General features: G+C 41.9%; 3 protein-coding genes across 6 annotated transcripts in view; 2 read left to right on the top strand and 1 right to left on the bottom strand.

Moving 5' to 3' along the window:
* Window positions 1-9,339, top strand: part of LOC132398338 (G/T mismatch-specific thymine DNA glycosylase-like) — an 82,328-nt gene extending 72,989 nt beyond the window's left edge. Inside the window, exon 11 of the mRNA XM_059977619.1 lies at window positions 7,851-9,339. Coding sequence (XP_059833602.1) covers window positions 7,851-7,855 — 5 coding nt within the window. The 3' untranslated portion in view covers window positions 7,856-9,339. The remainder of the gene's footprint in view (window positions 1-7,850) is intronic.
* The window catches only part of glt8d2 (glycosyltransferase 8 domain containing 2), a 49,455-nt gene extending 36,336 nt beyond the window's left edge, over window positions 1-13,119 (bottom strand). The window contains exons 1-2 of one of the 3 annotated variants that reach the window (XM_059977606.1): window positions 13,092-13,119; window positions 9,346-9,501 (exon numbers count right to left, since the gene is read on the bottom strand). In XM_059977606.1, the coding sequence (XP_059833589.1) occupies window positions 9,346-9,457 (112 nt within the window). In that variant the 5' untranslated portion in view covers window positions 9,458-9,501; window positions 13,092-13,119. Of the gene's footprint in view, window positions 1-9,345; window positions 9,502-13,091 lie in introns of those variants that run through there. The other 2 variants (XM_059977609.1, XM_059977612.1) reach the window with 2 other exon arrangements.
* Window positions 13,120-13,182: 63 nt separating this feature from the next.
* Window positions 13,183-17,642, top strand: part of LOC132398335 (host cell factor 2-like) — a 67,865-nt gene continuing 63,405 nt past the window's right edge. For both annotated transcript variants that reach the window (XM_059977604.1, XM_059977603.1), the window contains exon 1: window positions 13,183-13,362. In XM_059977604.1, coding sequence (XP_059833587.1) covers window positions 13,203-13,362 — 160 coding nt within the window. In that variant the 5' untranslated portion in view covers window positions 13,183-13,202. The remainder of the gene's footprint in view (window positions 13,363-17,642) is intronic.

The raw sequence follows: 17,642 nt of genomic DNA, 5'->3' as shown, positions 1-17,642 counted from the left end.
CACTGCCGCCACTCTTGTGACCCCCTGGGATGATACACTACTACAGTATTTGAGGGACTTTCTTTTACTCCAACCCGGATCCTCCCTCTGCGGTACGAAAAGAACCCTACACCGTGGTCCCTCCTCTCTGAGCCCTTGCGGTGGCTGCAGTATATCCCTCAGCACGTACTCCTGCAGTCTGGAATGTGCTACTTGACTTGAAAAGTTGACTCTTTCTCCACACAAGCTAAATGTTGCAGAATTTTCTGCTTAGTTCTTAGAACTTCCCAAAAGCATCCTGTTGCCACCCTGCACAGTAGTGGTGTGATTCTGACTAGGTATCCTGCTTTTAGAGTTATTGAGCAATACTGCACAAATACAAGCCCTTTGGTCAAACTAATCCATGCCATCCATGGGGTCCACCCAATTGGTCCCACTTTCCTCCCAATATTCCTCTAAGCCCCACCCTTTCATGTACCTCTCCAAGTCCTTCTTAAAGAATACTATTGTACCTGCCTCAACCACTTCCTCTGTAACCCAACTTATATATTCTCCACCCTGTGCACAAAAAGATTGCCCCTCAATTTTTTTTAAACTTTTCTCATCTCACTCTAAGCTTAAGCTACCTACTTATGTACTGCCTGAGACTGTTACCATCCACATTTGCCATGCCTAACTCCACCATGGACAGTCCCAAGCCTGACTTTGAAAGGAGGAGGGTTGGGCATCGACAGGTCAGATTACCTATTATTTCTTAACTCTGCCACAGACGGTCCCAAGCCCGGCTGCAAAAGGAGGAAAGTTGGGCGTGCGGCTAGCAATCCCATCATGTAAAAGCCCAGTGCTACAGAAACACCAGCAGAAGCTCCAAATACTTCATCTCTGGGAGAGGAAGGAAAAGATAGGGTACACCTGGGATAAGCTGAAAGATTGGCCCAGGACAGAGGATTCTGGCAAGCTACTGTCTGCAACCTATGCCCCAACGATGAGCTTAAGCTAGCTTATTTATGCGTCTCATAATTTTAAATACTTATATGGCATTGAATAGATTGCTCCTCATTCTCCTATAGTCAAAGCAATAAAGACCTAGTCTGACCCCTTCCCATTGTCCTGACAACATCCATGTTAAACATGCTTTAAGTGTTGTTTGAGGGACAAGTGTAGAGAAATAGCATTGAGAATGGAATTGGGAAGTCTATGCGTTAGAAGGGAACAGTTGCCCTGTATTAGTGACAAAAGATGCACACCATCTCATAAACTATACATCCAACCTTTCAGTAAGACACTTCCTGTCTCACATTGGTTTTATTAACAATACCAGGAACCACAGAACTAGAACGGAAGCAAATCATCCATAATCCTAAACATAGCCAGGGTATCGTGATAGCTCTTCTCATTGATGAAATTGTGCCATATCCACCTGTGAGAGACATTGGGGCTTTGGTTTAAGACATCTGAAAAATGGTACTCCAATTGTACAGTCCTCTTTAGTACAACACCTCCACTTAATGAGTTCATCTGCAGAGTGCCAACAACCTTTCCTGCAGCCCTTTCTCTTTCTCTCTCATTGTTTTATTCTTCCTTGCTCAAAGGAGCTGTCCCTTTTTATACCCTTCAAACCCCCTTACACTAGTATTTCCTCATGAAATTTCTATGCATTTGGTACCTAGACCTGCACAATGACCTCAACCTCCCCAGAGAAACACATTTATCACTATTATCCTCTATTATGGCTGTAGACCATAACTTTGTCAAAACATTGCTGTGAGCTGGTTCCCTGGTACTTTCTCAAAACAATCCTAATCCAAGCTAATACCATTTTGTCTTAAAGACTTCCATACTATTTTGTATGGACTGTATCAAGGAAGAATTACATTTAACTATTTCCTTATGAATTCCCAGCTTCTTACTTTATATCACTTCTCCAACCCACCAACCTACCCACCTTCCCCCTCACATGGTCTCACCCATCATCTTCCAGCTTGTACTCCTTACTCTCCCCCACCTTTTTATTCTGACTTCTGCTCCTTTGCTTTCCTGTCCTGATGAAGGGTCTCAGCCCAAAGTGTGAACTGTTTATTCTCTTCCATTGATGCTGCCTGACTTACTGAGTTCTTCCAGCATTCTATGTGCTACCATAGAGTCCTGGCTTGTTTCTTCTGGAACTGCAAGGTGAATTCTTGGAAGATCGTGAATAGTCAGAAATCCAATCTACTACAGACCATGTTCAGTTCATAAGCATGAAACAAAGCTTCCAGTTACCCAGTTTAAGCCTCCATTTCAACACACTCTGGCCTTGATTCTGTTATCAGTGAAAAACTATCGCCACAGATTCTGCTTGACTTGCTATTCAGCATTTCGATTTTATATCAGATTTTCAGTGTTGGCAGTTTTTAATTTCCCACCTGGGTCAAACTCAGTCTTAGAAGAGTTGCTGGAGGCGAGAGTAGGAAAAGGCTGATGACTATATTCATCAGCCTACCTTACATATTTGTTGAAGCTGTAGATATACTCTGTATGCAGGTGTGACACTGAACTGGTTGGTGACACAGGGGTCAGCTCCCTGTATTTCTTTGGAGTATTGCCACAGGGTCTTTGGTAAGAGCAGAGAAGGTCTCAGTTCATAGGCTGGATGGAGATGCAGACTTCTGCTTTTGGATATCTTCTACCTTAGTAGATCTGGAAAATTACAAATTTTTTTTGGCTGTTTCTTAAATGGCTTTTCAACAATCCCTTCAACTGAATCTGGCAAAATGTGTAGTCCAACTGTTTGTAGTTGAAAATTAGTCAGGTTTAATAACAGGTATAGGAGTCAATCTGTATACCTAAGCAGTCACCCATCTGTTGCTTGCAAGCTGGCCGCTCGCAAATTCACAGGCCTGATAATAATTGTTTTTGATGTGCCATGGATGTTATTGTTAATGCCACAAATTTTCCTCCAAATCCTCTACAAACTCCTAAGAATTACCTACCAATTATTTAGGCAGAAAAAAACAAGTAGTTGATAGTAGTCAAATGACCTCATTATATATATAAATCACGATTTTGGTATTGGTTTATACATAGTTGCCACATGTACCGAGATACAGTGAAAAGCCTGACTTGCAAACTCTTCATACAGATCAGAGTGCATCAAGCTAGAATAAGGTAAAACAAAAACTATGCAGAATAAAGAGCAAAACTACCAAAAATACGTGGCGCAGGTAAATGATAAAGTGTGCGATCATAACGAAATAGATTGTGAGACCAAGAGTCCATCTTATCATACACGAAGTCTGTTCAAGTGTCTGATAACAGTGGGATAAAAGCTGTCTTTGGGCTTGGTAGTACATGTTTTCAGCTTTTGTATCTTTTGTCTGATTGGAGGGGGAGAAGAGAGAATGTCTGGGGTGGGTGAGATTTTTGATTGTATTAGCTGCTTTACTGAGGCAGCAAAAAGTATAGACAGAGTCCATAAAGGGGAGGTTGTTTTATGAGAGTTTAAAATTGGCATCCAATGCAGATTATATTCTACTTTTGACATTGTTCCCCTTTAAGATCATAATCTTATTCTTGCTTAGTATATACAGTACAAAGTGAGGTCACAAATAACCACCTCATATTCAATACTCAAGTTACTTCTGTATAAATGTGTCGTTTAGAAGATGTGGAAATCCAGTATGAAATATCCAGTCTTTGTTACTGTTTTTTTCTCAGATACTTGAGATTATACAAAAATGGAAGATTTGCATTTATATAGTATATTGCACATCTCTTTTAGAACTTCCCTAGTTGCAGTATAGCAAACAAAGTCCTCTGAAATGTGGTCACTAATGTAGTTAAGAAAATAAGGCAGTCTATTTGCAGAATGGAAGCTCCTGTGAAAAGTAAAGATTTAATTATCGGTTCTAGTGTTGTTGATTTTTGGAAAAATGTTGGTCAGAAAGACTGGGAATGACTTCATGCTTTACTAGGTAGTATCAAGGCAGCTGCAAGCAGGCTTCTGCTTAACATCCTAACTGAAAGATGACACTTCCAAAAGCACACCACTCCCTCGGTGCCTCCCCGGAATGTGCTTAAACACAAGGTTTCATTCCCAAAAACTTCCTGTGTGGAGGCAAAAGATCTGCTGTCTGCACTTGAACAACAATGTAGAAACACAATGAGGAAGAAACTAATGCTCTGAAACACATTTTATAACATTAGCCTTCAGGTGAATTTTTTTCAGTGAGCTGGATGTTAGTTCAAATGTTCTTCTAAGGGATTGGCTGAGGCAAAATGGGCTAAGCCTTTGTTGCAGTGTCAGTTTATGGTGTTTTTGAAGATGGATTTTTGACCCTTTAGAATAATAAACATAGAACTTTGAACATGATAATGTAGTGGTTACTGCAACACCATTTCAGCTCAGGGCATAGGGAGTTCAATCCTGGCGTCTTCTATAAGTCTGGAGTCTGTACGTCCTCCTCGTGGAATGCATGGGTTTTCTCTGGGTGCTCTGGTCCAAAGGTGTACCAGTTAGGTTAATGGGCCATTGTAAATTGTCCTGTGATTAGGTTGCAGTTAAACAGGGGTTGTCGGGCTTTTGGGTGGAGCCGGTTGAAAGGCCGGAAGGGCCTATTCTACACTGTATTTCCAAATAAAAATGAATAAACAAACACTATGGCTTAATACAGGCCCTTCTGCCCATGATGTTGTGCCAGCTTTTTAATGTATTCTAAGTTCTACAGTATCTAACCCTTCCTTCTGACATAGTCCTCCACTTTTCTATCATCCTTGAACCGATCTACGAGTCTCTTAAGTATCCCTAATGCCTCCACCATCACCCCTGGCAGTGCCATCCACACACTCATCTTCTGTGGGTAAAGCAAATATCTTTGACATCCTCCTACACTTTCCTCCATTCACCTTAAAATTATGACTCTCGTATTAGCTATTTCTGCCCTGGGAAGAAAGTCTCTGCCTAACCACTCAATCTATGCCTCTTACCATCTTGTACACCTCTATCTAGTCGCCTTTCATCCTCCTTCGCTCCAAAGAGAAAAGCTCTAACTTGCTCAACCTCTCCTCAAATAATGAATTCCATAATTTGAACCATGTTACACTAAGGGACAAAAGCACAGGTCACAGGTGTTTGATAGGGGAACATGGATGGAAGATTAAGAATAGGACTATAAGGATTTAGTACTAAATCTAAAAAAGAACCATGATCCTGCTCAATAGCAGAGATCTGAGAGCATTATGGTGTACTGTATTTCTGCTCCTGTTTCTAATGTTTACAACTTTATATGGATTTATTTCAGTTCCACATCCTAAAAGTACACAGTAGTAAGGAAATTATCATTGAACATAGACAAGTACAGTACAGGCCCTTCGGCCCATAATGTTGTGCCGACCTTTTGACTTACTCTAAGATCAATCCATTTATCTATCTGAATCTTATTCATTATAAATGATTTTGTTACATCCACAGTGCAATATCTGAAAAATCTTTCACTAAGAAAAACTATATATTTTTTATTAGTAATTATTGTTTTGCTTTCTTTCATCATCCTTTCATATATAAAAAGTATGCACATTTCCTTTCCTATCTGAGGTCAGCTCAATCTGAAATGAAATTAAGTGTTTGTTAATAGTGGTTTATATCTAGTAAAGACCTATAAAATTTATTTTGAAGATGTGTTTTAAAGCATTTGAAAGAAAGCAAGATTATGCAAAAAACCCACAACCAAATTCTCCAAATTGACAGAATTGCACTGGGAACTTTGGAGTAGCTGGGTTTCCAGGTTTTCGCCTTCCAAAACTAAAGGATCAGAAAAAAAATATCACTTGCAAAGCAGATAATGGCAGTCTGGTAAAAATAGAGATACTTGTAAGCACAAGGATAATTTTAGATTAAAAAAAAACAAACTGCTGAGGAACTCAGTTGGTCAGGAAGCATCTGTGGAGGGAAGTGGATAATGCATTATGTGGTTAAGTTGTTGAGTTGCTCCAGCAGTTTGCTTTTTGCATCAGATTCCAGCATCTGCAGTGTCTTGTGTCTCAATAATTTTAGGTACATGCTTAAACTTACTGCGAAATAGAATCCATAAAAAATTGAATTGTTTTATCCTTAGCATCTGTTGGAACTATAAGAATCCTTGGCCGTTTAGTTTTAATTTTTGGATTGATTTAGCCTCTGCTTGCTCAATTATTTGACTTTCGCAACAGCTCATAATTCAGGTCTTTTCATTTCAAGTTCCTTTGTAAACTAAAAATATTTTAATTATCAAAAGAAAATGGGACACAGCAAACAGAATCTGAACTGACATTGATAGAACATAGATCATACAATATCTGTTTGGATGGGTATTTTGATGCTTCATGTTTAACAAGCACCAAATAAACAGTGAAATGCCCAGAAAGTAATATTTGGGAGACAGAGAGATGATGCCTCTGCATTAAATGATAGGACAGATGAGCTTGTGGAGTAGACGCTAATGGAGCAAATGGCCTAATTCTGTTCGTGTTTTATATCTCTTATTACAGAGATATTATGAAATGTAGCCACAGGAAATAGTGTATATGTAGTACAATAAATAGGATGTATTGGCAAATGTATCAATTAACACCAAAGTTCCCTCTAATATTTTTACAGCTGAGTGGACCAACCATTGCTTTCAGCAGGAAATTTTTACATGGCCTGAAAACCACGTGATATTTTTAGTGTTTTATTTGTAATATGCCTATTATGATGAATATTTAGAGTGAAAGTTCACATACTTTTAAATTTATTTATTAATGAAATACAGAACAATAAAGAAAATTTTTCATGTTTCATAAACTTTTTCTAATTGCGTTCAATTCTAGCTGCGTGGCAACAAAAGCTCTGTGCACAGAAACATTACAATTATTATGAGGCCCTGCGCTGCTCAGGTTAGAGGGAACAGTGCTTAAAACTAATACTAATAGTAAGTCTATTCATTGAGTGAGATCATACGTTATTTGATTGATACAGCAGGATTTTACCAAGTAATATTCTGCTATATGGCACCTCAAGACTACAAGGTATTAAGGAAACAACAACTTAATTCAGCATTTAGTTGCTGTTCAAATGGCGTTTTTTTCTGTCACTTGCAAAACACCTGTCTTTTTCTCAGGATTATTCAGGTAATCCTTGCAGGTCATTTTAGAAAAGACATCAACTCTGCTGACACTGCAGTGCAGTAATTGCATTGTGGCAGGGGTCATCTTTTCAAAGTTCAATGTAAATTTATTATCAAAGTATGCATATGTCACCATATACTACCCTGAGATTCATTTTCAGGTGCATAATTTCATTCATTTGCATCGAGTACTTATTATCTATGCCTCAACTGAAATAGTAAAGGATCTGAACATGGTCACATAGCTGTCCGAGAGAGCTTGCTGCTACGTTTCCTCAATTACAGTAACAGTTATAATTCATTGGTTCCAAACTCCTCTGAGTCATACTGAGGCCAAGACACATTTCCTAATGATTATTTTAGAAAAGGCAGCAGTTTGAGCTACTTTCAAGAACATTATTAAATCTCTCTTTAGTAAAGACACGATCTCTGCAATAGTTTAGATAAAAACAAAGGAAGTGCTGCAAACAAGCCTTATTTTGGTTGAACCTTGATTTAAAGACTATTTTAAGTTTCCTTTGGTACTGGATAAGCAGCCAGACTTCTGGACTACTAATGCAGAAATATGAGTTTGAATCCCCCCAGGACAGCTGGGGTATCAAACAAATCTGGAATTAAAATAAGATAGATAGGTAACAGCAACCATAAAATTACTACATTCTCAAAAAAAATCAGTGAAGGAATTCTGCTAACATTTCTCAGACTAGTCCACCAATAGCTAATCTTCATCTAATTTGATTCATTCCACAGTATGAAGAATCAGCTGACAGTACTTGGTACAGCAAAAAGCACCGTGACACAGATTTATTCCAGCTGTAGTACACTGTGCTCCAGAACTATTGTAGCTGTAGCCAATGCTGGCATCGAGCCAAAAATGTGGAAAACATTGCCCAGGTATGTCCTGTTCACAAAAGGCAGAACAACTCTAATCCAGCAGATCACTCTCAGTCACCATGGGCATGCTATGCTGATGCTAGAATGTCTGGTGACACTTGTGGGCTGCCCCTAGTGTATTCTTAGGTCATGTTGGTTGTTAACACAGACAACTATATGTTTCAATGTAAGGATGATAAATAAATCCGAATTATCAACAACATGATGTAAGCTGTATTCACTCACCAAGAACCTGCTCATCAATGCTCATTTTGGGTTTTGCTGGGAACACTCAGCTCTAGATCTAATCACAGCTTTAAACCATGGAGCTGAATTCTGGAGATGAGCAACCAGAATCACATTTATTATCAAAGTCAAAGTAAGTTTATTATCGAAGTACGTATACATCACCATATACAAACCTGTGATTCATTTTCTAGCAGGCATTCACAGAAAAATACAATAAAGAAATACAATAAAATTTATGAAAAACTATGGATAAAAAGATTGACAACCAATATGCAAAAGAAGACAAGCTGAGCAAATTAAAATACACAATATAGACAACAGACAGTAGGCGCAGGAGTAGGCCATTCGGCCCTTCTAGCCAGCACCGCCATTCACTGTGATCATGGCTGATCATACACAATCAGTACCCCGTTCCTGCCCTCTCTCCATATCCCTTGACCCCACTATCTTTAAGAGCTCTATCTAACTCTCTCTTGAAAGCATCCAGAGACGGCCTCCACTGCCTTCTGAGACAAAGCATTCCACATATCCACCACTCTCTGGGTGAAAAAGCTTTTCCGCATCTCTGTTCTAAATGGCCTACCCCTTATTCTTAAACTGTGGCCTCTAGTTCTGGACTCACCCATCAGCAGGAACATGCTTCCTGCCTCCAGCGTGTCCAATCCCTTAATAATCTTATATGTTTCAATCAGATCCCCTCTCATCCTTCTAAATTCCAGTGTATACAAGCCCAGTGTCTCCAATCTTTCAACATATGACAGTCACGGCATTCCGAGAATTAACGCTGTGAACTTATTCTGCACTCCCTCAATAGCAAGAATGTCCTTCCTCAAATTTGGAGACCAAAAAGAAGAAAGTGAACAAATAATACTGAGAATATGAGTTGCAAAGTCCTTTAAAGTGTGTGATCATTCAGAGTTGAGGTGAGTGAAGATATACAGCCTGGCTTAAGAGCCTAATGGTTGTAGGGTACTGACTGTTCCAGAATCTGGTGATGTTGGACTTCTTGCCCAAACGTAGTAGCAGAGAGAGCATGGCCTGGATCGTGGGGTCCTTGATGATGGATGTTGCTTTCTTATGACATGCTCCATGTACATGTGCTCAATGATGAGGAAGGCTTTACCTGAAATAGTCTGGGCTGTATCCACCACATTTTGTACACTTTCCATTCTTGGACCTTGGCGCTTCCATACCAGGCCATGATGCAACCAGTCAGGATACTCTCCACGGTGCATCGATTGTTAAAGTTTTAGATGACATGCCAGATCTACATAAACATCTAAAAAAAAGTAGTGGCATTGTTATGCCTTTTCTGTGATAGCATTGTGATATGACAACACAAAGCAATTTAAAGTTAGTGACCTTCTCCACTTCTCAAGCCCTTATGAAGACTGGCTCATAAACCTTTTCCTTCTTCCTCCTATAGTCAATAATCAGTTCTTTGGTTTTGCTGACATTGAGTGAGAGCTTGTTGTTGTGACACCACTCTTCCCCCTTCCTTTCCAGTCCTGATGAAGTGTCTTGGGCTGAACCTTTGACTGTTCTTTTTTCATCTCCATAGATGTTGCCTGACCAGCCGAGTTCCAATAAGTAAATAAATAGTGCAGAAAGAGAGAGAAATAGCAAGGTAGTGTTAATAGATTCACGGACCATTCAGATGTCAGAAGAAGCTATTCCTAAAACATTGAGTGTGGGTCTTTAGGTTTCTGTACCTTCTCCCTGGTGGTAGTAATGAGTAAACATCATCCCACACTTGACTGAGTGTGGCATCGAGATATCATTGTGTAATGGAAATCAAAGGTCATCTTAAGGAAAATGTTCTGTCTGTCATCATTATCTGGCACAAGATGGTTGTGGCTGTCAGATATCAGCTTAGCCCCAGGACATGACCATATGTGTTCAAGATTCTGCCCCTAACTCAAACATCTTCCTCTACTTTGTCAATAATCTCCTTTCCATAAGATATAGGAACAGAGTCAGGCCATTTGGTGCATTGAGTCTGCTCCACTATTCAATCATGGCTGAGTTTTGATCTCTCAACCCTGTTCCGCTTTCTGTCGCATGGACAGAGGTGGGACGTTTGTTGACAGATGCACATTATTCAAACTTACTTCCAACTCCCCTGCAAATGAAACAGCCCATTCCTACATTCAGGTGAGTAACACTTAACGCCACAAAAATGCTAATATATTGACTAGCTCCAACATGACAGATTCAACCATGTAATGTTGGATTCAACAGCCAAACCCCTGTCCATCTATATTCTGGGAGCCACCATTGATCATAAATTGAAATGGACCAGTCATGAATGGCAACACTTGCAGGCTGCCCCAGCACATCTTTAGGGTGTATTGGTTGTTAATATAAACAACACACTTCACTGTTTCAATGCATGTGATAAATAAATGAATGTAAATCTGGGTAGCCTGCGGCAAATGTCTTATCTACTAATAACCCCAGACCTCTGATAATGGATAATGAACTGCCCATCTGCACATTTTTGGGATGTGGGAGGGGATTGGTATACCCAAGGTGACAATAGGAGAGCATGCAAACTCCATACAGACAGTACTCAAAGTCAGAATTGATGCCCGATGGCTAAATTTGTAAGGAAGTGGCTCTACCAGCTGTGTCACTACTCAATGGCAGAGACTATTTGTCGATTATTTTACAAAGGACACTGGCCATATTAATTAAGTCCTTAAATAAAACCACAAGGAGTCTCCTTTTGTAAAATAGTTTATTAGGAGACCAAATGAAATTGTTGTAAAATAGCAGTGACCAAAGTCTGGGCAACTTGGGACATACAGTCTATACTGATTTTTTGTATAGAAATCCCCTCAATGCCATTATCCCACTCATTCCCAATAGGTTTGCTAGTTATTCCCTCTCAATCCCTATTACAGAACCTTCCTTCTGGTCTATACTGAATTCTATAACTTAGGATGCCTTGATCTGCTTGTCTCTATCTATCATGACATTACCTCAGCTTGTTTATTTATTGTGGGATTTGGGAACATCACCAATCTGACCTGCTGGGCATGTCTCTTGCTCTACATTTTGTAATTCTTATGTTCTTTTGTCTGTCTTTGCTCTGTAACTGCTCTCATTCACTCGTTGACCAGATAACCTTGTTTACAGCTTATTCCCATGGTCATCCTGGTCTCCTTTCGAGTTCAAGTGAAGAAGGTTCTTCAACCTGTAATATTAACTCTCCTTTTTCCCCTACAGATGCAGTCTGACCTAAGAGATTCAAGAATTTTCTGTTTTTATTTTAGATGACTAGCATCTGCAGTTTTTATTTTTGATTTTCACTTTTAAAAGCCTTGATTGAAACCAATTTTAAACCTTAAATCACAGATCAAGTGTATTGTCAGAAGCATATATTTACAGGGTATATTCTAGTTATTTTTAAAAACTGCAGTTTATGCTGATAATTTACAATATGTATGAGAATCCTCAAATTCCCTCTGTACTTTTATACTAATATGATGCAAACATCAGCATAGAAAAACAATATTTTTCCTTCAACATTCCATCTCTAGTAGTACTGCAATCACTCGAGATGATATTCTCCTAAGAATATTCCCTTAATGGACAATGTCTGTGCATGACTTTGTTTAATGTGGGGAGGCTGATACACAAGCAGCCACCACATGATCTCTGGGGTTCAGGTCCAGTGTCAAGGAATACAAGATGACCAGAAACCTTCACAGCTGCAGCTTCCTTCACCTTCACTGTTGTTGTAATGAGTCATCTTGCCCCAGCTCCAGCGCAGAGGTCTTGGTTGGATCGATCTTTGTCTCAAACCTCCTCAACTTTACTGCCATGGGTGAACCTGCCAGGAGCTAAACACCAGACAGCATTGCTCTTGGGGTCTCAGGAACTCACAAGTCTCTCCACCATGACCAGGTGACGATCCTAAAAGAAGATTCCCTCTCCATCTTATACTGATATAAAATGCTGCAGAGAATGGCAATATTCTTCCCTCATATTCCTTCTGTACCTTTAGACTAAAGTGATCATAAAGGGCAGCAAAGCTTAGATAGTAATATTCCACCCTCACACACAAAATGCTGGAAGAACTCAGCAGGGAAGGCAGCTTCTGGAAATGAACAGTCAATGTTTCAGGCTAAGACCCTTTTTCAGGACTGGAAAGGCTAGGGAAGAAAATGGGGGGGGGGGGAGGGAGAAGGAAGACAAACTAGGTGATAGGTGAAGCCAAGTGGGTGGAGGGGGGGGGGGATGAAGTAAAAAGCTGAAGAAGATTGGGGGACTGCTTTGCAGAGCACCTCCAGTCTCAGTGGCCATCCATTTTAATTCCAATCCCCATTCCTACTGTGAAGAGTCAGCCCATAGCCTCCTGTTTGGCTATGATGAGGCCACACTCTCAGGTTGAAGGAGCAACACCTCATATTCTAGCTCGGCAGCCTCCAACCTGATGGCATGGACATTGATTTCTCCAACTTCTGGTAATGTGTTCATCCCTCCCGCCCTTCAATTACCCACCCTGTCCTCTTACCTCTTCTGCCTAACCCTAACCCTCCCCGGGTGCCCCTCCTCCTTCCGTCTCTCACATAGTCGACTCTTCTCCACTTTCTTATTGTTACCTTCCCCCCGCCCCCCACCACACACACCCCGACCTTTCCAGTCCTTCTGAACATTCTCGTCCCGAAACGTCGACTGTTCGTTCATTCCTTCCCATAGATCCTGCCTAAACTGCTCGGGCATTGTGTGTGTTGGTCTGGATTGCCAGCATTTGCAGAATCTGATGTAAAAGTGTCTATGATTCCGCCCTCCCATCCTCTCTGTATCATTAAGCCAAGGTGATATAAAAGGCAGCGAAATAAGTCATTATTTTTCCCTCACGTTCTCCGTGTACGAGCGGTCCCGCCAGGCCGGGCTCCTCCTCTGTTTACCCATCCGGGCCCTTGGAGGGGGCGGGGCCGGAGCGCTGCACTCTGGGGAGGGCGTAGTAAGATGGCGGCTCCCTCTCCCAAATGGAGACGGGTAACCGGAGCCACCGGACCGGTGCCGCGGCCCCGACACGGTCACCGCGTGGTTGCCATCAAAGAGCTGATGATCATCTTCGGCGGCGGCAACGAGGGGATTGTGGACGAGCTGCATGTCTACAACACAGGTGGGCGGCGAGGGGGCAGGGAGACGACAACAACAAAAAACACAGCGGCCGGGCGCCATTTGCTGCCAGTCTCCAAGATGGCGGACGGGCCGTTGGTGCTTGAACCGGTGGCTGTAGCTGCCGGTAACTGACACCACCATCCGCAAACTGACTCTTCGGCCCCAAACTGGCTGCTGCCGGCGAGAGCTGTCCGACCGAAGCGGCGGCAAGCACGGCTGTTAACTGCTTAACCTGGTCCCTTGTCAACCCGAACTGGCAGCTACCGCCGTCGGGAACTGTCCTGACTGGCTCCTTGTCATCCCGAACCGACTGCTGCCGCGGCCGGGAACCATCCAACCCGGTCCCTTTGTCATCCCGAATTGGCGGCTGCAGCGGCCGGGACCCGTCCCACCCGGTCACTTGTCATCCCGAAGTGGCGGCTGCAGCGGCCGGGAACCATTCAACTCCGCACCTGATCTGGGGGCGCCAGGGTAGCTCCTGTCCAGCTGTCAGTGCGCTCAATTTCTCTGCTTAAGTCATTGTGAGGGGAGGCTATGGAACTCACCACCGGGCGGGAGGATCCCGGCTGCGGTAACAGTGCTACGGGCCCCAGGGCAGTTGAATTCCGCCGCCAACACCGGTTGTCACCCACCCTGGGAATTGAGAGGCAAGAGTTTAATTACCGGCCACCTCTTATATTCACGATTTGAGGGAACGGGGAGTAAATGAGAGCGCTGTGGGTGAGGCAGCAGCCGGCCCCATTATCCTTACTTAGCCGCTGTTGAGGGGTTTTAAAGGGGAATTAGTTCACCCCTAGGCCCGCTGCTCCGTCCCCGGCCCGTTTTTTTATTGATCCAGGAGTGGGCTGGGGCTGGGGCTGGGGCCGGGGCCGGGTCAGAGGAGGAGGGACCACGGGTGGCCGGACCGCCGGGCGGCAGGGGGCGAGCGCGTCCACTCTCTTTGTTGATACGGACGCTGGGGACTGCCGACCGAGGGATTAACCTCGCAGCCAATCAGCGTGACCCTGCCTCTTCCTCCTTCCCCCTCCCCCGCTATCTCAGCCGCTAGAGATTCTGCAGTACAGAACTCACAACATGCTGGAGGAATTCAGCAAGTCGGTTAGCATCTGTTGAGGGAACTGAACCGTTGACGTGTTGGACCGAGATCCTTCCCTAGTCTCTGGCCCAGGATGTTAGCTGTTCCTCCACTGGTGCTGCCTGACCTGCTGAGTTCCTCCAGCAGGTTGATCCCACTTTATCCTTTCATTTTCCACTGTTCCTTCTGCCAGTCCTGATGTAGGCTCTCCACCCCAACCCAGTACTACAGATTCTGCTCCACCCTCCCTGAGCTCCAGTTTCCAGCATCTCTTATGTCTCCACTACCCTTTCTTTCACCCTCCCTTCAAACCTCACCACATAGCCTGCCCATGTCCCATCTTTTCTTAGTTGCTCCTTCATACCCAAAAGATCAGCCTCCCCCAGTCGTAATTGATAAATTGGTTTATTGTTGCACGTACCGAGGTATTGTGATAAAATTTTTATTATGCATGCCATCTGAACTGCTGCTACAGCACATTTCACGATATAGTTCAGTGATAATAAACCTGATCTGGTTCATCCATATATGTAATTTCATCACATTAGTGCGCTAATACAAAGGAAAGCAATAACAATGCAGAGTATAGCCTTACATTTACGGAAAAGGTGCATGGAGACGATAAAGTACAAGGCCATCACGAGGTATATTGTGAGGTCAAAAGGCTGTCTTATTGTAAGACATCCATTCCATAGTCATAACAGCAGGGTAGAATTTTAAATGATAATTCTGCTATTTCCCCAGTGTACATCACTATTTGCCTTTTCACTGTTAGCTTTGTATCCCAATGCTCAACCTTCCATGTGATCACTCTCACTTTGTATACTGCTGCATCATTAATTTTTCCCTTTATATTTTCCCAATGTTTTGTTTAAGAGATCCTAATCTGGCTGTTCTTATTTAATTTTAAAATATGAATGATTTTTTGTTAAAATTACTCTGGGTTATATTAGTACATTTCCTTTCATAAAGGACATCAGACTTGTCTTTGAACTACCATTATAGATGCCAACTTGTAATTCCAAATTTGTTTTAATTGTGTCAAATTTAGAAAGGTATTTGGTGTAGCTTTCAGTGATCTTATTGAGAATTATGTGATCTTTGCATCACTACAGTAGCAGCCATGTGTCAGATTAGTGCAGCACTTTATCATCAATCCATAATTTTTACGCCTGCGATCCACGTGTATGTGTCTCTTTCCTTTTAAGAAAGTCCCTTAAATCTTTGGCTACACTTTGGGTCACCTGGACTTATGCCTTGGTGTCAAATATTTAACTATTGTCTCTTTGTCCTATATGGGATGTTTTACAAGATTTGAGGTCCTCTATGAATGCAAATTATTGTTTCATTTTCTGAGGGGGTTGTGGAGAGGGGAATTTCAATATTTGTGCTTTGCTGTACAGTAATTTTGGGCATGTTTTTACTGGTTTTGGATCAAGACTGTGTGAGTTTTTGAGCTATGATTTTTTTTTGTAACAAGAGTTGCAGCAAATCGCAGATCTGCTTCAATCTTGTTTACATTTTTTGGATGTGCTTTAAAATTGCTGCTTGGAGAATTTCCAGAAATTACACTTTCTATAGTGCTCCCCCTGCTGTGCATATCTCTGCTATGCAAAACACACTGTTGTACCGATAATATTGGCGGGAAATCCTGATGTTATTTTAATTTGCACAAACTGTTCTAGTTCCAATCTTCTGTCAACTTTTTTTGGTACTTGTTTTTAAACATTTGCAATGAATTATATGGGAGGGAATATTTTAATTTGATACCTGTAAATGCAAGAATATTAGGTAGCCGCTGAGTTTTTAAATGTTTGTCATAAAACATTTGAGATCCAAAAATATAAAGTGTAACTCTTTATACTTTAAACATTCACCTATATAGCTTACTTCTTCAGCTCAAGTATTCTATTTATTTTCTCTGGAATTCATTAATCTAATCTCCAGTGTTCCAATAGCTCTTCCCTTGATTTTGTCACTTCAAATGCATTAATTTGGTTCAATAGATACTGCTGTCTCCAAGAACTTGCCCAATAAGCATATTTAGTATGTGGTCCAATTTAGTGAATGGTAGAAAGTATACCAGAGTGAGCTAATCCTTGGTGGTCAAATACAGGACACATAGGCATGGAAACTCTCCAAGACTTGTCTTAAGGCTGATTGTGATCCTGCAAGTAAATTCAGTATTGACCAGGGATTGCGCCCTTGTAATTTATAAATCCTATAGATGCTGCCTAGCCTGCTGAGTTCCTCCAGCAATTAGTGTGTGTTGTATGGGATCATACAATTTTTCATGTTAATCAATGGAATTTTCAGAATAGTAGCATTTTTGCATTGTTACCCAAATAAAACTCACTGAGATAGAGGTTTGGCATCATTCTTTGACTGGAATTTATATATAGAATTTTTGCACTGGCCTTTATTGGTTACCTGTGCTGTACTCGTTCAGTAGCTGTTACACTTTATTCTGCATTGTTATTGTTTCACCTTATTCTAGCTCAATGCACTGTGTAATAATTTCATCTGTATGAACAGTCTGCAAGCTTTTCACTGTAGCCCGGCACGTGTGACAGTAATAAACCAATATCAAGTAACGTCTTATGGTGTAAGCTAAAAATGTAATGATTTGCAGCAATATTCTAGTAGTCCTGAGGTATTTTGGGGTATAATCATAATTAAGGTTGTCATAGCTAGGGGTGGTAGTGGGGAATAACCTCCTCTAAGTGTTCCAAGTGGCTTGCAACTCTAACAGCCTCAGACAACCAACTCCAACTCCTGGGCTTCACGTGTAACTTAGCTACTAGGCCTGGTGGAATTATTTCTACTGACAGGAGAATGGGCAAAGACGGACCACTGGCTTCTCAAAACCATTTGCTTCAGGCAGGTAGGGCTCATCAGCCTTGGACCGCGGTGTGCCTAGGAGAAGGAAAACTCTGATTTTAAACCTCTGCTGCCTTGCGGCCATACTAACCCATGGGAGTAAAACCTGAGGAAATAATCTGGAGCCGGGAACTGCAAAGCTGTTTGATGTTGTATACAGCTTCACTCTGGCAACCTCTGCAACAACACTGGTGCCAAGCTGTGTTGGTGCTTGCCCTTCCCTTGGACTAGATCAGTGACGTGGAGTGGGGGGGGGGGGGGGGACCCGCTGCAAATCTTCCCACCCAGTCTTGCTCCCTGGAGAGGACACAGTCCACCAGAGGCGC

This window comes from Hypanus sabinus, chromosome 8 (assembly GCF_030144855.1).
Source record: "Hypanus sabinus isolate sHypSab1 chromosome 8, sHypSab1.hap1, whole genome shotgun sequence".
NCBI lineage: Eukaryota > Metazoa > Chordata > Chondrichthyes > Myliobatiformes > Dasyatidae > Hypanus > Hypanus sabinus.
This window is presented reverse-complemented; position numbering and strand designations above follow the sequence as displayed.